This window comes from Necator americanus, chromosome III, assembly GCF_031761385.1.
Source record: "Necator americanus strain Aroian chromosome III, whole genome shotgun sequence".
NCBI classification, from domain to species: domain Eukaryota; kingdom Metazoa; phylum Nematoda; class Chromadorea; order Rhabditida; family Ancylostomatidae; genus Necator; species Necator americanus.
In genome coordinates this window covers 21,102,911-21,125,756 of record NC_087373.1, presented here as the reverse complement: position 1 = coordinate 21,125,756, position 22,846 = coordinate 21,102,911, and the positions used below count along the sequence as shown (strand labels likewise).

The following is a 22,846-nucleotide window of genomic DNA, read 5'->3' as shown; positions in this document are numbered from 1 at the left end:
AGTGCTGTATTAGGACAAGGTTGTCACGGTTATCCAATCTACGAGATTACGAAGTTGTTGGGAATCTTGCATGCGAGCATGCCAATAAAATTAGTATTTGAGTTATTCTACTACAACTCAGAGGGCGCTGAGAGCGCTGAGTACAACTAACACAATGAGAAGAAGGACCACAGGATGCTACCAAACAATCCAGCACACCAATTTTAACATACAACATGAAATCAGTAAGAAAACCATGGCTGAAACAATAACAACAACACAATTCACTAAAAACATTATCCAAACTCGAACTGATTCAAGAAATTCTATGTCTGAGCTCTTTCCGAAATCTCCTAATAAGCTTGTCAACCAGGTATTTTTCTGCTCATCATTGAGTCTGTAATTTTGCTAGGAATAGGACTGTCTTTCTTTTAGAAATATTGCACTTATGCATCACTTCCACTTTATGGTGTCTAAAACCAGGACTCACCCGGGAACTAACATTCCTTGTTCTTCGTGTAGACCCACATTCGGGACGACTTTCTGGTAGCCTTTTGCTCGGAATCTAGGAACATTTCTTCCAACGGGAAGAACTTAAAATAATCGTGAATATTTCAACCACGCCTACTGGACATAGCGACACATCTCTCCGTCAGGATCGTCTACGGCATGGAAACATACGTAGCGAGTACCGTCTATTGAAGATGGAATCCAAATAAGTGTAGTGAAATTCGATGCCTTTCCGTATCCGACTGGAAGAAAATTACTTTCAAAAAATGTAACAGTAAGCAAATAAACAGATAATATTACGGCTCTATAGAGGCATATCCAAACACCCACCATCGACCTGAATTTTTTCCTGTGAAGCCATCTTTGTTTTATTCATATAAATATTCCCAATGATGGTGCCACGAGCTTCCTTAAATCTTTTACAGAATTTTGAAAACATTTTTGTTTGCCGTAACGAAAACAGTGATGTCTATTGTGACTGCAATGAAATTTTCCTTATACACAACCCGTTATTTTAAGCGACGCTGAAAGAAATTTCTGCTGTTGGGTTTTCATTGGTACTGAATAAAGTCCGGGACGTAATTTGCAAGTTTTTCACAGCATTTATAAAACCAAGAGGCAGATAGATCAAGAATGCTAAACTGATTTTATATGTTATACTCGACTACACAATCCACATACATTTACGAGTGACATACATACCGCGTGCTTATATTATCGCCTGACGCGAAAGCTCGCATCTTCGACTAGATGTGCCGTCGTTGGGCACAACTCTGCCAAACTTTCTCCATCTTCAGCAACAACGCGCAGAATCGATGCATTCGCCACTATACCCTCTCGCCTGAACTGCCAATTCACGCCAAGTGTCCTCAGGTTCTCTTTCAACACTTCAGTCCACGACGTCTCTTTTAAGTAAGGTTACCTCTTCAACATGGGTAATGGAGAATCCTCAGAATACGTTGAACAATGCGGTCTGTTTGTCTCGTCATAATGTGACTGAGGAAGCAAAGAAAATTTTCTGTAGCCACTTCGACGGCGTAGTCAGACGTTGATCCTTTTCATCCTCCGCTACGCCCTATTCATTTCTGAAGTTTTCATTACCTTAGATATACCTTAGATTGAAGACATCACCCCACCAATCTGAGATATGTATGATTCCGTCCATCTTTTCCTCTATCAGTGTAAACTGACGACCCCGGAACTGTTTCTTACGACGGCTTCTGTTGCGCCCCGCCCCGCCTGCGATTCGTCCGAATGGATTTTCGACGAGTCGAAGGTGGGTGGAGGGGGGTGCAAGGGTGGTGCGCTGCAATCGAGGGCGTCGTAAGAAACAGCGTTCGGGGTCTTCCGTTTACATTGATGGATGCAGAGAGAGATGAACGGAATCACCTGCTTCTACACAATCTACGACCCCTCTAGGCATTACCCGCCTAAAACCCACCCCTGATTCGTGGCGTGAATCCTTTACAAGTAGCCAAACTTCCGTTTAAACAGCTTCCTTTCCGTGCTGTCGATTTTCCTCATCATGGAGACTATACTGCCCGAGTCTCCTGTCCGTACGTTGTGATAAGACGAATAGCAGATAGGAAGACCCGCAGCTTCTTGGGCGACGGGAATCGACTACAAGCATTAGGTCAGGTTTCTTGTTTCGGGTAGTTCGCGATGTTTGATGAGCTAGCCGAGGATAGTGCACTACAAACCTACGCCGATCTTTATTGCAAGGACGGTATTCGCATCACAAAGCAGCCTCAGGGAAAAGACTTCCGCATTTCTGCGCTACTTTCATTGTGTTTGCCAGAATTTCCATTCTTCATTTTCGGATACAAATCAGAACCTCTGACTCTGTCGTTGGTTTCTCGCTGACCATGTGTGTTTATTGTTCGACGTGCTCGAGTACAAGAGGTGATGACCTTCCCAGTTTATTAAGATGTAGGAGTGATAAGATGATCCCTGAAATTGGCAGGATTGCTCCAGGACCTCCATTACCAATTTTGATGACGAACATCTTCTTATTTTGCCGTAAATTTCCCACAAAATCCATCCTCAACTTTCCTCGAGTATTTGCTCCTCCATGCCTTTACAAATTTCTTCGCTGAAGGTCTCGCCTCGCTTCCGTAGTTGGAGTTTGACAAGATTGCTTCCTTCTCAGAAGCTTCAACCCACTGAAGTAACTAGTGCTGCAGCCAGCATATGGTTACATAAATCACGCAGAATTATAGGTGGATTTTTTTCCCAGTGGGGTAGGTGTAGCGCAGTCGGTAAGAGGTTCCGCTGTCTGCACGATCGATCCGAGGTTCCAAACCGCTCTAGTGTTATAAAGCCTTGCATCTCTCCAGTGTCGACAAATGACTGGTGACTGGAAAAACGTGACTTGTCTGGAAGGATAAAAACACTGAATTGACTCATCGGTTAGCCTCCGCAAGTCACTGTATGGGTCAGCTACACGTTCGTAAACTCCAAACGATTCTGAAGTGAACGTGGTGGCACATCCCAGGTGGATAGATTAACGCCAGATACACGCACTTTGTCTCCGCAGATACAGCCTCTTCACTAGAACTGGGAGCGGGAAACTTTGGAAGTGAACACACTTTGTGATGGCATCTGCATCGCAAAGCTTCTTCCTTGTTCGTATTCCAATATGAAGAGGCAAACGGCGGAATTTCCTTCTACACTGTTCGTCTTTCAGATCTACCATGTCGATTCTTTTCTTTTGCAACTGTATGTTAAAGCTGTGTCAAAGCTGAGAAAACAGGACAGTGCAGTTGTCAGAGTTAAACCCTATGTTGCAGGCAGCTCTAAATTTTTGAGTACCCGAGTGAGGAATGTTCCTCGTCAGAACGCAGGTGAGCTGAATTATGAAAGTTCCCATCTTGTGATCAGACGGTTTTTCCATCCCCCCTAGTGGCTGGGTATCTTTGAAATCAACAATGGGTTCATCGTAGTCAGCCTCTTTGTTGTAGACTTCATAGGTGCGTCAGTTTCTATGACCCGTTTGAATTTTTTCTGGTCCATCGTGATTATCGTGCAGGGATGTTTCTTGACGACGTTGTACGAAATCCTCCCCCACCTAATTTTTGTGGCCGTTCCTCACAGTTACTCCTAGGCTTCTTACCTTCTCATCAACATCCTCGCAATTAGCAAATGGGACACAGAGATAGCACGAAAGTTCAGACAGGAGACCTCACTCAACAATGTGAAGCAGTTCAAAGTGAGGAACCGAATTGTTGTTGCAGAGAATCCACGCCTATTCTTAGTCGTTTGACCTTTCAGGTTGTGGAGCAGAGCCACCGCGAATTGGTATAAATCAGAATCGTAAACGTATTTACGTATGGTTGCTGAAATAAGCGCTTGAAGTGACTTCCATCACTTGCAAATGTGTAAGAAATTTACCTTTAATTAATATCTCTGGTCATCTATTTAATTGATACCTCTGGTTTTTCCGTAGCCTCTGAATGAATGTTCCGGGTTCTCGTTGTCGTTATTAGCAACTACGTCCCGAACCGTATTGAGCATTGGGAGGTGAAGGGGAGTGGGGTTAGGAACAATTAAAGTCGAAAATTTCACCGAACGTTATGTGAAGTAATCATTAAAAGATGGAGAATACGCTACTTACGAAGAGCGATACGTTCAGATATCGGTTGCTTTGCTCGTCAACCTGCATAAATCCTTCGAAATCAGCAACATATGATTTATGCGTAATCATCTTTGGACGAGTTTCCGTATTTACAGTCAGCTGAAACAATGAAAGATGAATCCTTCAGCTGGCTAGACTATGAGACCTTTACCGTAACGTGCACTCCTTCTCTATGTTCAACAACAACGCTTCGGTCGATGAACTTTGCACTTTGAATCCATGGATCCGATGATAAAAGGCGGCCTGCAATGTCATACCACTTCAAGTAAATACATGCAGGCAACACTTATCTTATGACGCAAGGACATGTCAACCAAGCTTTTGGAGGAAAGAAGAAGGATGCAAGAAGGTGTCTTTTCTGGAAGTGCGAAAGTTCGACTTTCTTTGAATCTTGGCATAGAGATTACAAGTTGTTGATAGGCGAAATCAAGCAACAGCCAAGATTGTTAACAAAATTTATTACGGCTAACGTTTCGGCGTTGTCGCCTTCGTCAGAGCCTGGAAAGTAAGAACATTTGCAATATATCCTCTCAAATGCCTCATTCAGAACAAGTCATCATCTCCTAGGATATTACACCCGGAAACAAAAACCAAAAAAGCCCAAATCGTTGTGCCTACATTAGTAGCCGCGTTGCCGTGATGTTAGCGGATATCCGCGTGGTGCTATCTCCGCTGATACTAATTAGGATGCGACCCGCATATGACCCCGTAGATCAAACCCGCAAAGGTCTTGATACAGAGCCAGCTCGTTGGTCACGGCTAAGCACTCTTCCTCTCTATTCATTTTTGGACCTTTTGCACTTATCCAAAACGCTTCTAAAGTTCTGCGAGCTATAATTTCGGGTTCGTACGATAGAATTGTGACAGCTATGCAGAAAAGAACGTTTTCATGACATTGTCTGCGGTGAACTCCGAGGGAAGTTGCTGCATTCGATTGTTTCATCCCCCTTAGATGTTCTTTAATGCGAATACAAAGGGGGCGCCCTGTTTCGCCAATGTATTGGTCCCCACATGTTTAGCACGAAATTAGATAGACTACACCAGAGACCATGCAGTCCCCTTCCTTCCCGAATGGGTGTCTTTTCTATTGGAAAGATTGATTATCAGCAAAACACACCAAATAAACAGTTGCAACGTCACGAAATCAATCGATCAACTTTGTAATCTCTCCAAAAGACTCCCACCTTCACCAAATCTCGTTACTCCTCTGTGAAAAGTTTTAATAGAAGAAGATTGCTGGTCGCTGTTGACTTATCTCTGTATGCTGTCAGTAATTACACGTTTGCTCGCGGATCATAACTGAGTTTGAGATACTTCGTGGGGTTTTAGTTAATCGTTCTTTTAAGCGCCCGGAAAAAGAAACGAAAAAAAAAAAACGAAAAAACGAAATGAGCAGTGATGAAAGCATAACTTTCCCGAAAGGTAGTGTAATCATTGAATCTAAAAGTTAGTCTCCTTGCCGTTGTCAGATCAGTTTCTTCGCAGCGTAGGTGTCGTTACTTTGTCCAGCAAAAGACCTTGTGTTATTGATGATGGTAAGGATTAGATTATAAGTTAACCGGGTTTTTTCTTTTGCAGGAAGAAAGATATAGAGCGATTTTCGTGGAAAGGCAGTTCCGGGATGTTCGACCTCTAATGGACCTCGATGTGATGAAATAGGGTGTTTGCACACGAGGTTTTTCATTGGTTCTAGTGTCATGACGGCAAGCCGCCTTTCTCTAAACCTGAAATGGACGATTCAGTCTGCAGTTTGAGCAATTCATTCTTCTCTACAGAGAAAGCGGTAAGTCTACCTTTCGAACTCAAATTTTGCCACTGAACCCAGTACTCGGTTTAGACTGGAGTAGCTAAAGAAGCGAGCGACCTCTCACAAGTCGTAGAGGCAAGCGATTTCTGTTTAGCTGTGGAGAGATTCCAATCGTTGTTCTCTTCAAATCAGAACAGCAATTGGAGGTATTGCACGAGTTCAAATTCTGCTTTAAATTCATTCTAGGACTTTCAATGTGTATCGAAAACTTTAGAAAAAAAAAACGTAAGTTTATGTTGTTGGAATGTTCAGAACGTTTGTCATCGTGAGTGGTGCAAGCTAATCAGTATGCCACAATACAAGAGAAGAGTAGGCGTTTCAATTTCTACTACAGAGGAGGTAAGTAAGGTCCTGTAACCGGATCTCCGGTTTGTGCGAAATCACTTCCGGATCATATGCAAAACAATGGAGGCCCATGCATTGACGATTCTTATGTTTTTGTTGCGTCAAAACCGTTTTCACTTTACACATATCTTCTCTGCATGCCGGGATTCACTGCTCACTCACCTTGCCGTTTCGATTGATAAGCTAAACATCATGCTATATAATAACTCGCTTAGTCTTTGTGTGTTTGTGTTTGTCTGTGTGCCACGAAAATACTCCACAATGATGCAAAACTTCGCCCATGAGAACCGAACCATCACCATCCGCCTAAGAGCCGAGCATCCTATCGGTGAACCACTTGTGAGCAGACATAGGAAGATGTATGAAAGCTGTGATAGGGAAGGTTTCTAAAGTAGTTTCTACCATATGTTAATGAGGCTACATAAACTTTTCTGTATATATATATATATTCTGTATATATTCTGTATATATATATTGAAAGATTGAAAGTATATATATATATATATATATATTTTTTTTTCAATTCCGCTAACCAGAGAAGTGATCAGTACTTCGATTATAGAGATAGAAGTTTTTTTTTTTTATTATTAACCAAATATTTTTTAATTCATAGCTACACGTGGATCTGAACTATAACAGAACAACAAGAGAAACAGGAAAAGTACAACAGAGTGCAATATTTATTCTTACATTTCCTACATTTCTATTTAACTATTATATACTTCCTATACACTAATTTTTCTGACGACTTTTTTGCAGGCAAATTTTTTTTTGCAAATGATGCTGCCTATTTAAACGTATTAATTGTGCCTTTGGTTCCAGAGAAATGAAACGTAAAAGAAATGAAGTTCCAAAAAAATGTGGCCATGTTAGAGAACTCAACTTAATTATGACAAGAAAACAGGAATTGAATGCGAAAATTTGTTAAACGTTCAATCGTAGCATTACTTGAACAAAAAGGTCTAGAATTGACTGCATCCATAAATTCCCGTTCATAAGATCAACTTTGGATCAATGAGGAAGTGAACGGCATCCTTAATATTGTGCATTCCTCACCATCCCTCTATTAGAACGTTTTTACCTTTTTTTTTGACATCTGGAAAAGAGTGTAGTTGATCATTTGTTGATTTTTTTCTGTCATTTCTGCTTACTACTTCGTTCCATGTTCTGTTTGACAGCACAGAGCTATCACTCCCCGGGTTTTTGCTACAGCTGTAAGAAAAACTGCTCAAATTATTGAACGTGTAACAAACCTTCGCTTTTCTTTTTTTCTGTTAAATTGAGTTTCTGAATATTGCCACATACTTCACACTGCTACATAATGACAGGCTTAGGCTATCTAAGTTTCTCTGCTTGCATGTTAAAAAAAAAACTTCATAATTACGGAAAACGCTTTATCGGCGAGAATCGAAGCTGGGAGACGCGATTTGCAGCCGAGCATTCTGCAACTGAACCACTGTTAACAATTCCAAAAAATTCTATAAAAGCAGTGGCAAAACAGGTCAGCCTTCCTCATATATGAAGGATAAGATATGAAGTTTTGTGTGTACCTATACCTCTAACTTTGCGTTTTTGTTTGGATCATTTACAAAGCACAAAATTATAGCACTTCGTTTAAAGATGTTTTCTTCTGAGGCTCTTCGAAGGTGGAGTTCCATTTTCTGTGGTTTCTGAAAGGCAAGAAAATGCATGCTTATTGTCTAGGCATTAACTTTTTTGACCACTTCTTTTCTTTTGTGCGTGTTTGTCTGTGTGTCACGAAAATTTCCCACAAAGAACAAATACTTGCTGTCACCTGAAACCGAATCGGGAACCCCGCCTCGAGAGGGAGCATTCTACCACTCACCCACTGTCAAAACAATCACCATGTATGAAGTCTATTATAAAACAGGTTTGTTTTAGTCGTGTTAATTAGAGCATATAAAACTTTATGAGCACATACACCTCCAGTTTTAGGAGGCACTTAAAGTGATTAGTCTTTTGATTACATAGATAGCTCAACGTTTCTGTTTGAGTAATTCAAAAACCACAAAATTATCGTATTTAAGCAGCAGCCAAGATTGTTAACAAACTTTATTACGGCTAACGTTTCGGCGTTGTCGCCTTCGTCCGAGCCTGGAAAGTAAGAACATTTGCAATATATCCTCTCAAATGCCTCATCCAGAACAAGTCCCCTAGGATGCGTTCAACCTAGCGCAACGCATCGCGAATTCTAACGGTTACACTGGTAATGTAACACCTAGACCAGATCTTGGTGCGCAGCGAGAATATGCCACAGTGGTTGAGTCGAATAAGACCAATTTCTTCATATCCGACGACTTGAGTAAAGCTATACGGGCTAGTCTGGTGAAATGCGGTCTCGAGGACCAAGTAAGAACTTTGGAAATACCTCCAACAAATCTCAAAAAGCAACTAGTTCGAAATAGAATGTACGATCGCTTCTGTCTCACTCCAGACTGTGCACTATGCCCATTCGGGAAGAAGGGGACTGCATGGTCTCTGGTGTAGTCTATCTACTTTCGTGCAAAACATGTGGGGACCAATACATTGGCGAAACAGAGCGACCCCTTTGTGTTCGCATTAAAGAACATCTAGGGGGATGAAGCAATCGAATGCAGCAACTCCTCTCTAAGTTCACCGCAGACAATGTCATGAAAACGTTCCTTTCTGCATAGCTGTCACTCTATCGTACGAACCCGAAATTATAGCTCGCAGAACTTTAGAAGCGTTTTGGATAAATGCAAAAGGGCCGAAATGAATAGAAAGGAAGAGTGCTTAGCCGTGACCAACAAGCTGGCTCTGTATCAAGGCCTTTGCGGGTTTGATCTACGGGGTCATATGCGGGTCGTATCCTAATTAGTATCAACGGAGCGATTGCACCACGCGGATATCCGCTAACATCACGGCAACGCGGCTACTGAGGTAGGCACAACGATTTGGGCTTTTTTGGTTTTTGTTTCCGGGTGTAATATCCTAGGAGATGATGACTTGTTCTGAATGAGGCATCTGAGAGGATATATTGCAAATGTTCTTACTTTCCGGGCTCTGACGAAGGCGACAACGCCGAAACGTTAGCCGTAATAAAGTTTGTTAGCAATCTTGGCTGCATTCAAGGAAAGTCGAATTTTCACACTTCCACAAAATTATCGTTTTTCCATTTTGAGATCGTGACTTCTCATGCCTCATGCCTAAAAGTAGAGTTTCTTTTTGCAGCTTCTGAAAAAGTTAGACAATTGATATCTACGATTATTTCCCAGCCATTTTCTTTTCTGACAGCATTTTACCATTGAACCACCGCTAACAACTGCACGAAAATGTATGAAAGCCATGTTAAGACAGGTCAATTTTTGTCATATATTAGGGAGAGTACATGAACCTTTATGTGTACGTGTACCTCCATTATTACGAAGTAGTTTAGTTCATACAGATAGACTGTGTTCTTATTTAGATCGTTAATTAATTGTAAAAATGGTTCTTTTCATGTGTGATTTCATTTTGCGACTTCCAAAAGGCTAAGAAACTGTCATTCATAATTATTTTATTACTCACCTTTTCTCAATTACCTACCGGGTGTTCGGAAAGTATCTGCCGAAAATTTGCATAGCGCAGATCTTTTGAGATGTTCTGGAAGTTCCCGTTTTAATTATCATGATATATAATAACGAGCTTAGTCCGTGTGTGTGTGTGTGTGTGTGTGTGTGTGTGTGTGTGTGTGTGTGTGTGTGTGTGTGTGTGTGTGTGTGTGTGTGTGTGTGTGTGTGTGTGTGTGTGTGTGTGTGTGTGTGTGTGTGTGTGTGTGTGTGTGTGTGTCTGTGTGTGTATGTCACGAAATTCGAAAAAGGGGGTGCGACGGCACCACCTGCGCCAGATACCTATGGAAGGGGGTGCGACGGGTCCACCGGCGTCGGACTGGTGCGCCGGTGCCAGATAGCTGTAAAATGGGCTGCGACGAGTCTGGCGGCGTATGATTGGTGCGCAATAACTTCGTGTGCATGACGCAAAAGATAGATGGTTGCAACCGTTGCAGTGGTCACTGGACGCTTTACTTTTCATCTATGACTCCTCCGCGTGTCTATTTCCTTCTTCGTTCGTCTCACGTTTGTAGCATGCCGTTCTCAGAAAGTGGAAACACGCATGCAAACGGCTGCTTAAATAGTAGCAAGATGTTTATGTGATCTAACGTGGAACGTTATCTTTATCAGTAAAATGATGTCTTTCACGTCATTTTATGCCAAAACATCATTCTTTGATAACTGTCTGGAGAAAGCAATAGGAAAACCCATATTTCGAGTGATACTTTTAAATTTTGTCTATAATGTATTGGTAAGGAGTGTTTGAAGCCGAAGTTCGAGTGTTCTCCAAATGTAGAACTGACGAGTCTAGAAAGAAAACTGTGAAATCTTTCGCTTTTACTTATAATAAAATGGAAGAAAGATTGTTGGAGATACTCAAGTCCAATTTCATAGAAAACGGCGCTAATATTAATTTTCGTTGATCAGTGAAGGCGAGCGAAGCAAACAGCACAGAAAGTCTGAAGTCCGGCTTTAGCCGGACGTTCAGACTGCTATTCTATAAGGACACTACCGCTTGTATACAAATAACATATCTCTCTCTCTCTCTCGGCTCTCTCTTCCTTGTCCATTTCATCCTATAAGGGCCGAACATTCCACCCATATTCGACACGTACTCCTCTACGAGTTCGAATCTGGCCACCCCGCTGCTGAAGCCCAGCGAAACTTAAGTCAAGTATTCGCCACTGAAGCCCCTCCTGAGTGGTCTGTGCGCGCCTGTTTCCAACGCTTCAAAGCCGGAAACAAGGAACTCGAAGATGAACCTCGCTCTGGTCGACCGACTGCAATATCGTTCGACGAACTGAAGGAGCAGTATCCATATGAAAGTGTGCGGTATTTTGCTGCCAGTCTTGGTTGTTCGCTGTCCACCGTGAGCAATGGACTGCAATCTCTCGGAATAGTGAAAAAGCTCGGTCAGTGGCTCCCATGCATTGAGCGACGACAACCGCCAAAGACGCCTGGGCATCTGCACTCAGCTGCTCTCCAGAAGCCGCAGGTTCGACTGGCTGGACACCATTGTTACTGTAGATGAAAAATGGGTCCTCTACGTCAACCACACCCAAAAACGTGCGTGGTGCGCTGGCGATGAAATGCTGGATCCTTTAGTGAAAGGTGAAATCCATAAGGTCATGCTGAGCGTCTGGTGGGGAGTTCATGGAATCTACCGTTTCGAGCTGCTGCCGGACAACACGACAGTTACTGCCGAGGTCTACTGCGCTCAACTGCAAAGACTGGCCGACAAGATCCGCAAGGAGCACCCGAAGCTCGATAACGTTCGCCTGCTGTACGATGACGCGCGCCCTCACATCGCGAAGAAGACTTCCCAGAAAATTCTGGAGCTCGGATGGGAAGTTCCACCACACCCACCGGAGTTCTACGCCAACGGGATCCGTGATCTTGTGAGAAGGTTGTCGATGTTGATGATTATTTCGTCGAATAATAAAATGTTATCAAAAAGTTATGTTGTTTTGAAATTTTGTCGTATTTCGGCAGATACTTTCCGAACACCCTAATATTTTGAATTTAAATTTGGTTCCATAGAATCATGTGATAATGTTCGGGGGCTCATTTTGAACAGGATAAAAATGGCGAAACAAATGCGAGTGTTTATTGCACGTTCAATCTTAGCACAACAAGCATATGGAACTTTCAGCTCTTTTGATAGCTTTAAAATGAGTTTAAGTTGATAGTGGTACTTATTACTGTTAGTTAATTAATATCTATATGGTCAAAAGTTTAGTCATACAGAAACGATCAGATACGTATTAAAAAAAATGTTCTGCTTCATATAATTGTTTCTATATGAACTCACTGTGAATCCATTACTTTCACTAGCTACCATTTTAGAATGCAAACCTCTCTGGATCCGCCGGCAACATCGCGTAGACGTGACCGTCCACGTATACATGCCAATGATGCCGAACGACAAAGAAGTCACCGCACAGCTGAAATGCATGATGTGCACGAAGCACGCCTGATTGCGAGTACGCAATGTCAGCGAATTTGAAGACAGAATGAAGACAGCGTCTTCTCCGACAGCTACAAGACTCCCATCGTCATCAGCTGCTGCGTCAAAGTGAGAACACTGAACAGCGTTCGGTTAGACTAATGACAAGTTCGCTCCGCCAGCAAGCAGTACGCCAAACCGAAAGTGCTGAGTGACGATCTGAACTCGATGCGTCAACAAGCTAACTCGCTGCGTCAACACAGGCGGCGCCAAGCTGAATCTGTTGAAGAACGAAGTGAGCGCCTCTTCGAGAATGCTCAACGCCAGCAGAGGCGCAAACAAACTGAAGGCGCTGAGAAGAGGGCTGAACGTTTGTCTGAAAATGCACAGCACCAGCAGAGGCGGTATCAAAACGAAGATGCTACACGACGCTTCGAGCGCTTGATTTTGAACGCAGAACGCCAACGAAGGCGACGTCTCAAAGGTAACGATGAACATCGAATCCACCGACTGCACGCCGATCCTGAGAAGCAGCGGCGGCGGCGCCGCGCTCCACCAGAGACGATTGGTCTTGCGCTTAGGATTCGAACAGCAGAGTCTAACTACTTAGGTGAAGTGAATTGTTGTTGTATGAACAGTGGAGCGCGACACTTTCCGTTTGAAGTCAAACAGCAGCACACAGGTACATTTGGGGGCTGCTGCAATCATGGTCGGCTTGTCTTCGATTTATTCCAAAACTTCCCCGAGCCTCTCAAACAACTTTTTTTAAAGAGAAAGTTCCGCATCTCCAGAGTATAGACAGCGTCAGAGAAACTCTTTGGAAAATATAAGAAACTTCAACTCGGCGCTAGCGATCTCCTCAATGTTCGCGCAAGTTGATGTTCCGAGAGGACGAGGTCCGTATTGTTGCCGAATTCATGGCCAAATTTATCATAGAATTGGATGTTTACATCCTAACGCAGGAGAACGACAACAGTACGGTCAAGTTTACATCTTTGATACTGAAATGGCGGCTCAACAACGTCTTGGAATTATTCAAAATTCGAGCTGTGATTCAGAGCTTATGAGCGAGTGGTCCGCCCAAAACAATGCTTATGCGCGGTCGTTCAAAATGATGAGTGAAGGTGAAGGATCTTAGGAAGAAGTAGCGCACTGCGATAATCGTCGACCAACTACTATTAGAATGGTTTTTGAAGGAAATAGCGAATAGAACATCGCACGTGGTCAGTATGCGATGCCTACAGCTAACGAGGTTGCAGTTGCGTATATTGGAGAAGAAAATGATGTCTTGCAGTTTTCCTCAGAGAATCGGATGAAACGTCCTTGATAAACATCAGCGATATTGACAAAAGATGCAACCTTCTTACGTACCCTCTTTTTTTTCTGACTAAAAGGGGTGGCTGGGATCCAACGCTGGTGGACAGAAGCGGTGCACTCATCACGCAGGTGAAGTATTATTCTTATCTTTTTTCCATTCGCGACAGTTTCAATCGGACTCTCCACTCGTTAAAGTTCTTTCAGCAGTTTGCAGTTGACGCTTACGTGAAAAATAGAACAAAATCGCTTAAATTATCACAAAGCGCATCAAGTAAATCTTCGTTCTGACTCCTACAGAGGTCTGCACGATTACCTAGCTGGAGAAGATAATAACGGACCACCAGGAACTCGCATCATCACATATAGATAGTCTGAGAGCAATGCAACAATCCTACCAGGATGCCATGGCTATTGTTTCTCGATGTGAAAAACCAACTTCTTTTCTAACGATCACCTTAATCCTCAGTGGCGCGAGATTCAGGAAAACCTTTACAAAGAACAAGTTGCGTCGGATAGACTGTATTTAACAGCGCGAGTCTTTAATGGAAAACTGAAGGAACTATGTGGTGACTTATTCAAAAAACATGTACTCGGCGAAGTAGAGGCGTATGCTTACGTCATCGAATTCCAAAAAAAGTGTCTTCCGCATTGTCATATGCTGTTGATTATGAAACATGGCTGGAAAGCGCAAGCCGACGTAGACAGTGCTGTATGTGCTGAAATACCAGACAGAGAGGAAGAATCGGAGGCGTATGAAGCAGTCACCACGTACATGATCCACAGGAAATGCGGCGCTGATGATACTCATTCACCATGTATGCGTGATGGAAGGTGCGCAAAACGTTTCCCGAACAGCTGCCTGAAAGCATGTTCATGGAAGCTGATAGCTACCCAAACGCAAACGGAAACGCACAACGGTCTAGATTAATGGAAGTGTGTATAGTGATGAATGGGTCGTACAAACCAATTTTGAAACGCCAGCGGAAGGAAGCGCAACATCTCATGGCCATTCATATTATCATATGGGATGGAATTTCAGTGTCTCCGAAGTGCGCTATCGAAGCCGTCGAAGGTTTGTTACGTGATCTCATGCAGAACGACAGGCCGTTCGGTGGCAAGCTCTTCATCATTTGAGGCGATTTCCGACAAGTATTACCAATAGTTGAGCACGGACAATGAGATAACTTTGTAAATTCGCGCGTAACAAATTCTGTTCTCTGGTCACTAGTCCAGACTCATCGGCTCCAAGTCAACATGAAAAGTCGAGAAGCTGGATTTGGATGGGCTAATTTCCTTCTGGAGGAAGGTAATGGCACCGCGAACGATAACGAAAGACGAATTCAGATTTTTGTTACGAAATATTTTGGCCAGACAATTGATCCAAATGATACGGACCTTTGTGAACGGGCTATTTTGCCACAAATCTGAATGTTAGGCAGCTAAGTAATGTCGCCTTGGAACGGCTATGCACATTCTGTCAACAGGATGAGCGCGTCTACAAAAGCGTTAACGAGGCACTGTATTATGAAGGAAGCTCGGATGAGCTGCTGGAGTACCTAAACACGTTGGAACCAACTGGAATGCCACCTCAAGAGCTACTTCTGAAGAAAGGTGCAGTCGTCATGCTTCTGCGCAATCTTGACGTTGTCAGCGGTCTCTGCAACGGGACACAATGAGAGTAGAGACTCTCGGACGCTATGTTCTTGGCTGTCGTTTTGTTTGTGGGAGCCGGAAAAACCAGTTAGCTGGGATACCCAGAATTGACAACTAATGGGAAAAGCAGCTACCGTTCCGACTGCGAAGAAGGCAATTTCCCTTACGCCTTGCTTTTGCAATGACTATAAATAAGGCTCGGGGACAGTCCTTCAATGAAGGTGGAGTGTATTTACCCGAAGACATTTCAGTCACGGACAACTCTACGTGGCTTTTTCCCGAGTAATGACGCCAGCCGGACTTAAGCTAGACACACCGCATGGTTCAGAGAAGAACATTGTGTACAACGAGGTTCTGCTATGAAGTCACTGTAGAGATGGAACACATGCCAGAAATAAAAAGGTGATAAAATGAATGCGAACACCACTATCTACCTCAGACTCATATATTATACTATCGAAAACACATATTAAGGCAAAAAAAATCAATGTTAACAATGCGAATGGAAAGATCAAATAAAATATTTTCCTGTAATGCAGAAAGGGTGTTCCTCAGTTTTTAGAGGTGGCTTCTCTACGTTATTTTCTTGCGCTTTTAGTTGGAAAAAAGTCCTTCTGCTCTTAGATGTCTCGGGAAGCACACACTGGCAGAAAAAAGATGAACGAGGTCGGTGTATACCAAGACTCCACAATGGTATATGAACATTAAAATTTTTTTCAGTTCAGGGTTTTCATATTCAGCTCTAAAATTTCTCGCAGAACATCTCTGCATAAAAATCAGAAAAGAAGATTATTTCTGCCTATTTTTCTTAGTTATTGCGTGCTAATTTGTTGGCATTCGAAGCTTTTATGTCAGGTACAATGGAAATAATAGTTGGATGGAAATGCAGGAATAAATATTTATATGCATTTCACTTTTCTCCCTTCCTCTTATGGTCCCGCTACAGTGCCGATCCACGTGCACTTCCGTTAATGTCATCTAATGGTTAAATAAGAAGCCTACTGATTAATCATATATTGCACACTCATCTACTTTTTCTTCAAAAAACTACAATTGTCTGAGCGAAGCGAGCAAATAAAAAAGTCTGAGAGTCCGGCGTGAGCCGGACGATCAGACTGCACCTGAAATAATCACACAAGATGAACCCGTGGCCCTATACATTTATTTATGCATGCCAATGCCAGAAATTGCCGTCTTAAAAGCACTACTCAAGACAGTTCTACTCTCACCTGGCTGATAATGCTTGTCGTCCGCGCTGTTGAAGTGATGCACCAGATACTCTGCGTCAAATAGAATGGTGTAGGACTGAGCTGCGCAGCTATTAAAATGAACATGCTAAAGAGAACAGAAGTAACGCTGACACTTTTGTTAGCGCATAGCACTTATTTGTTTCTCTTCTAAACTAACATTTCCCCGCTGAACTCGGATGAATCCTTTCCGAATGTCCCATCTTCCTTCGGTAAACTGCAGCCAACCTAGTTTCTGCAAGGACGACTCTCCGATAGAATTCAGTTGAACGTAGCCATACACATCCGGTTCACCTGAGCGGAGACCTTAAGACGCTATAAGGCAGAAGAAGTTAATACTGAGTGGAATGATGACTGTACTAGCCTCTTTCCACATAATACATGCCGAATTGCAGTTCACGAAATGCTCGACTACTAGTGATGGACATTTGCAGTTTATGCCGCCCGCTTCTTCCCATCTGCGCGAAGCCCCGGTTCAGGGATACGGCAATCGTTTCCTTTAAACTCTGCTTCCACTCCTCCTCAGTCCATTCATAGACGCTGAACCTAAACCTTCCCATGCATGACTCGGTATCCGTTGTATTTGTGAAGGTTTCTTCTAAGAGTGTATGGGATATTTTTGACCATAAATATCACCATAGATATCATCACCATAGATTCTGCAGAATTAGAAAAAAAGAGATATTTACTCACACCATTGTTGCTATTGTATTCGGTTGGTTCAGGCTTAAAGCCTCGTAAGTCCGATTTTCGTGGATGTCCATTCGAATATTACAACATGCCTCGGCCTTTTCATTTGATCTACAGCCTACATTCGACTGCTGAGAATGATAAGTGCGGTAACAAACCGCGCCGCCATCGCATTTCCTGCAAAGCAGTAAATAATAAATAATAGTAGTAGTAAGTGATAGAGAAGGCTATCTTATGCCGTAAATTGCTGTACAGATAAAAGGAAGTCAAATCAAAATGCTCGCCTATATCTGTAGTCTTCGATGGTACACGCCTTCGCGCCCCCTGCACAGTCACAGAAACAGGAAGTGTGCACGAGCGGAATCCCGAAAATGTACTTACCTAGAGAGTTACAAATATTTCGATCATATAGAAGTTTTATTACTCATGCTTGTGCTCACCTAAAACAGGATGATGCTGCTCCAGTTTGGAAAAGTGAATCGCGTAAAGAGCAGTGTAAGAACTATTCATCACCTTCAATGAATTCAGAAATTTCGCATAAAACTTATACGAGTCCTGCTGCCTAATTGCACTTTTTATTCATCGTCTCTTAGATATTTTGAGGACAAAAAATGTTTCGGGAACTCAAGATGTTGTAATTAAAAACCTGCAGCTTAAAACACGCTGTTTGGTGAAGTATCATAGCGACCTGGATAGAACTTCGAATCCGCATCACCTCTCCACCATTGTACTCACGAACCTACGCGAAATAAGGTATAGAACACGTTTAGGTCAAGATTGAATCAAATTCATCAGGATTGAATCACATTCCCTTAAATTTCCTCAAAAGCAGCACTCGAATGCCGTGGAAGGGCGTTCTCTACGGTCTCACAAACGTAAATTTTTTGTTGAACTTTTGTTACTGTCGAGAACGTGCCTTTTAAGAAGACGCCAGGCAATGGTTGTAGATCGAAGCTACTAAGCATTTTGAGGCACATTTCAGCTTCAGCTTCACCTACACATAAAGTTGAATTATGAAGTGTCTGGGGTTAATCAATCCGCTTGGGATGCGCCCCTACGTTCACTTCAATTCAGAATCGTTTGAGGTTAACGAACGTGTAACTGGCCTATACAATGACTTGCGGTGGCTAGCCGATGTGTCAGGTCAGTGTTTTTTTCCCTCCCAGACAAGTCTGCTACCAATTTATCGACCCCGGAGGAATGAAAGGCTTTATAAGCGCTAGTGCGGTCTGGAACCTCGGATCGATCGTGCAGACAGGGGATCCTCTTACCGACTGCGCTACATCCACCCCATGGAAAAAATTCACCTATAATTCTGCTTGATTTATTTAATCATATGCTCGCTGCAGCACTAGTTACTTCAGTGGGATGAAGCTACATCTTACTTCTTACAGCTACTACATTTTACTGAACTGAGAAGCTTGAACTCTGCTCTTGAACTCTCATCAGCTCTTGAACTCGAGCACGTCGAACAATAAGCAGACATGGTCAGCGAGAAACCAACGACAGAATCGGAGGTTCTGGTCCAAAGATGAAGAATGGAAAGTCTGGTAGAGACGATGGAACTAGCGCAAAAATGCGGAATTTTTTTTTCCCTGAGGCTGATTTGTGATGCGAATATCATCCTTTCAATAAAGATCGACATGTAGGCAGCGGAACCTCTAACTTCTACACTACACCCTCCCATACCTCATAAAGATATCAAGTTTAATATCCTCAGTTGTTGCGTTGGGTTCAGATGGAGTAACGCATTCCGGTGCTCCTGATACTTAGTTCTTAGGCGTACTGTGCACGTTTACAGCGGCACTCGCAGCAGCAAAAAGCCTCGTTAATGGTGAGTTGGCAACGCTTGCTTTTTCTCGAAGTCATGGACGAAAGTTCTATCACTAGATTAATTGTCCCCGTAGTGGCTTCCCCTCCCCCCCCCTTCTTCTATCTCCACCAGTGGCATTCCTCAGAATTTTCATCCTAAGTGGAGATAATGTTAAGCAAATTGAAATACTCGGTTTTCTTTTCCAGGTATATTCTCTCTTCTGTCTTCTACAACTCATCGGAGCAGAAAAGGCTGATGTTCGAACTTCTTTTGAATATTAAACTTAGATTTCATAATGGATAGAATCCAGAAGGAGTTAATGAGACCAAAAACTTACATTTTCAAGAGATGAGACGTTGGAGAAGTACGTCAATCAATGTGTATGACCGGGTAAAGTTATGCGCACTCACCGTTCCTTCCATTACAGATCTACTCGAACAGTGCGGAAGATACTGCTGTGTTACATAAATGGCGCTTAGAAGATAAAAGTGAAAAAGTTGGAGGTTCATCGCCGTTGAGTCACCTATGATTGAGATGATGAATCACCATAGCAGTGATTTCCTTTCCGCTAGCAAAAATAGTTTAAAAAACAAAGATTAGAAGCTCACCCAATCCGCGACACTCATTCGTTATTTGCCAGTGAATTCGCAAACGGACGGTGTTGTGAAAGCAGGTAAGCTGTTAAGAATTGCCACATCGCGAAACTGATAACAAAGTCTTACTGCCAGCGCTCGGCAGCGTGAACGAAATGGCAGTGAATGCACTTGCTAAATGTGATCAAACGTTGGAAGGCTTAAAATTGGTTTGTTTCCCGATAATTTAGAGGGTGTATAATTAACAATAACTTTTTGAGTCAGAGGTGCGACATACGAAGAGTTCGCCAATGTTAACTGACACAGTGCGCAGAGCTTATTTGTTATCATTTTTGTTTCGCGTGGTCGATTAATTAACAAATTTGCAGAACTCAGCAGTCCTTGTTTCCGTGGAGAATATGCTCTATAGTGTCTTCGTCTTCCTTTCTGAAATAAAGCTCTCGATGGAGAAGCATTACGATCAAAGAAATGTACTGACAATTTTGGTGAACATGTTGCGGATTATAATTACGGTAAATATTGGTGGGAATAAGTCTTTTTTTCTTTCCCCTAAATACGCTTTCCTCATCTCCCATGCCTATTCATCATTTCGGTAATAATAATCAAATACCTTGTGTATTTCATCAGAACTTCGATTTATTCATCCACTTCCTTTTTTTTGAAATTAGAGTTACTCAAGGATAATAGAATGAACACTCTAGTTCCACATATCGAGAAGGTTTCAGACCTACAGAATCTGGATGAATTAATAAAAGTAAAAGATAAAATCACTGGCGTATCAATCCACTTGGGATGCGCCAACGCGTTTTACTGGCAATCGTAATCGTTGATGTTTTGGAACGCGTGTTGGGCTATACAGTGACCCTGTGGTGGCTAGCCGATGTGTCATGTCAGTGTTTTTATCCTCCCAGACAAGTCTAGTAACAATCTATCTGCCCCGCAGAGATGAAAGGCTTGGAGGTACCAATTTATCGTATTCTTTTTATTGGTGACCACTAGGACGGATTCGAACCTCCGATTGATCGCGCAGGAAGCGGAACCTCTAACAGCTACACTATGCCTGCCCCGGATCAATTAACAATAGGAACTAAATACTGAAAAACGTTTCCTCCACGTTTTTTTTTTCAATTTCAAACTACAGCGAATGGAGGAATAAAATAAAATATAAATAAAATATAAAAATAAAATAACAACAGAGTCCTATAGGTTATAATTACCTGCCCTCGTACTTGAAACAATCCTCTCCCAACCACTTTTCTTCTAGGGATTTCGACACTTTACTTTGCAGTATTTAACCTTAGTAGTACCGTGCTGGAGGGACGTGGACCTCAAACTCATTCTACATCTTGTTTCAAACGTTTCGGTTGACAAACAACAAAACGTCAATCGTAATTCTCTGCCAGTGTCACGCATGAACGAAAATTTAGATAAATGAGATTTTATCGAATCGAATGCCTACATGACTATCTTACATCTTGTAGTGTGAATCAGACCAACATATGTGAAAAGTAACGCTGGGCAAGAACGATATTTGGAGTGTTACAGAGAAAAGTTAGAATCTTCAAAAGCTTCAAATAGCATTCTCAATCATCTTTGTGTGCAGGTTTTCTTGTCTAAAATTTCTGGGAGTACAAAATTCATATACGGAAGTTAATTTATGACGAAAGCATACTCAAGTGAGGAAGATCTTGTAGCAGTGCCTACTTACTAAGGCGTTCTTATTTTCATAGTTTTAGACCATAAACAAAAACAAACGTTGCTCTATTATTAGTTATTGAGCAATACAAGGAGCGCAAATTTCAAATCTACACTGCGACAAAGCGTCCGGTACTAAAGCACTAAACAATTTCAGAGCAGTTTGGAACCTTACAACACCACCTGCCCGAGTGGAAATAAACGGATGGTCCGGAAGAATTTGAATTGCAAATCGAAACCGGCTGGCAACTATTTTAAGGTAAGTTACCTCATTCATGTTCTAATGTACCTGCTATGACACCGGAACTGATCCGCAACATTTGTGGTCCACATTTGTTCTCGCAGTTCGTAAGATGCGTTAAGGAATGAGGCTCCCTGGCTTTGTGTTCAACGTCACATTACGGGGACATCTTCTGTGATGGGCTCTTCCTGCCAGCAGGAACCTTCAAGAATATCAGCGAAAATGAAGACCACAGTTAAAGGCATCACCCCGGATCTGATATAGTACGGATTTTAGGTGGAGTATTCGTATACGGGATCGTAGATTATGGAGAGAAGGGTGATTCCGTCCATTTCTTCCCAACTGCCGTAGAAAACGGCCCGGAAGATATGGCTTCCAGCGTTCCCGCGCGCTACTTTCCACAACGAGTTCGATTGGAGTGCGCCAGGCTTGTGCACGCCCCGCATCTTCCGGGCCGTTTTTAGAGCAATTAGGAAGAAATGGAAGGGATCACCCCATCTCCATAATCTTCTATGCCGTATGCGAATGCTCCACCTGAAATTCGTAGCACCTCAGATTCGTGGGTTGGTGCCTTTAACAAAACCAGAGACCAGAGGTTTCAGTTTACCAAGTGAGGCGACTCCTTACACCCATTTCTCACGTTGCTACTTCGCCATTTGACTTCACTATCAACCAACTTTGCGCATTTTCATTTATTCACTGTTGTGGATCTGAAAAGGTGCCCAGCCTGGCAAACTGAAGCCACCGAGATTTTCTAGATTTGTAATGGATGATGTAATGGTCCGCATTTTTGATGAAAACCAAGTTCCGAATCCTTCTTATTATTAGTACTAGTAGAAGGAATCTAAAACGGAAACTACTCCAGTACTGCTGCCTTTCTCAAATTTGTCTCACGTTCTTGTACTTTTGCAACGTTCTTGCATATGAAATGATGAGATATCATCCATAAAATGCCCTTAGGAGGTCACAACATCCTGAAAGTCACAAAATAGGAGTTCGTTTGTATGAAACTCCTCATGGTCTATTAATATTCTAGACTCTGACCTGTGACATTCACACAATTACGATCTGTGTAGCAACAAATTCGAGCATAAAATTAGGAAGAATGATTGCTATGCAGAAGATTGAAGCGCAACATGTACATGCCAGCAAAAACCCCACCCCTCTCTGCTTCAACAACAAATTCAAAAATGAAAAGGAAGCGATTTTATCAACATGGAACGTCGCTAAGTCTTTGCATTAAACATATGAGTGCCACGTTGGAGTGGCAAGGTTTCCTCTCCTTATAAATCTCGTTTCTATTC

General features: G+C 42.5%; 3 protein-coding genes across 6 annotated transcripts; 2 read left to right on the top strand and 1 right to left on the bottom strand.

Annotated features, from left to right (window-relative positions):
* Window positions 1-177: 177 nt before the first annotated feature.
* On the bottom strand, window positions 178-21,787 carry RB195_010342 (uncharacterized protein; the record flags this gene model as incomplete). 4 transcript variants are annotated; one of them, XM_064191300.1, is made up of 14 exons in its annotated part: window positions 178-376; window positions 470-544; window positions 608-731; window positions 820-898; window positions 4,103-4,222; window positions 4,275-4,366; window positions 16,493-16,598; window positions 16,671-16,816; window positions 16,875-17,056; window positions 17,204-17,377; window positions 17,485-17,581; window positions 17,641-17,713; window positions 17,847-17,939; window positions 19,424-19,522. In XM_064191300.1, the coding sequence occupies 14 exons, from the start codon at window positions 19,520-19,522 to the stop codon at window positions 178-180; spliced, it is 1,659 nt and encodes a 552-aa protein (XP_064048885.1). The 4 variants fall into 4 exon arrangements, with proteins under 4 accessions (XP_064048885.1, XP_013300682.2, XP_064048883.1 ...); XM_064191302.1 differs by lacking the exons at window positions 178-376; window positions 470-544; window positions 608-731; ... (1 more) ...; window positions 4,103-4,222; window positions 4,275-4,366 and adding exons at window positions 19,622-19,691; window positions 21,704-21,787 and having other exon boundaries at window positions 16,425-16,598; window positions 19,424-19,536; XM_064191301.1 differs by lacking the exons at window positions 178-376; window positions 470-544; window positions 608-731; ... (1 more) ...; window positions 4,103-4,222; window positions 4,275-4,366 and adding exons at window positions 19,622-19,691; window positions 21,704-21,787 and having other exon boundaries at window positions 16,425-16,598; window positions 16,671-16,804; window positions 19,424-19,536.
* Window positions 10,150-13,431, top strand: RB195_010344 (uncharacterized protein; the record flags this gene model as incomplete). The annotated part of the gene is made up of 5 exons (XM_064191303.1): window positions 10,150-10,187; window positions 10,931-11,259; window positions 11,375-11,753; window positions 12,476-12,903; window positions 13,256-13,431. The coding sequence occupies 5 exons, from the start codon at window positions 10,150-10,152 to the stop codon at window positions 13,429-13,431; spliced, it is 1,350 nt and encodes a 449-aa protein (XP_064048886.1).
* RB195_010343 (uncharacterized protein) lies at window positions 14,278-15,286 on the top strand (the record flags this gene model as incomplete). The annotated part of the gene is made up of 2 exons (XM_013445230.2): window positions 14,278-14,441; window positions 15,046-15,286. 2 exons carry the CDS (start codon window positions 14,278-14,280, stop codon window positions 15,284-15,286), a joined length of 405 nt encoding a protein of 134 aa, XP_013300684.2.
* Window positions 21,788-22,846: the final 1,059 nt, after the last annotated feature.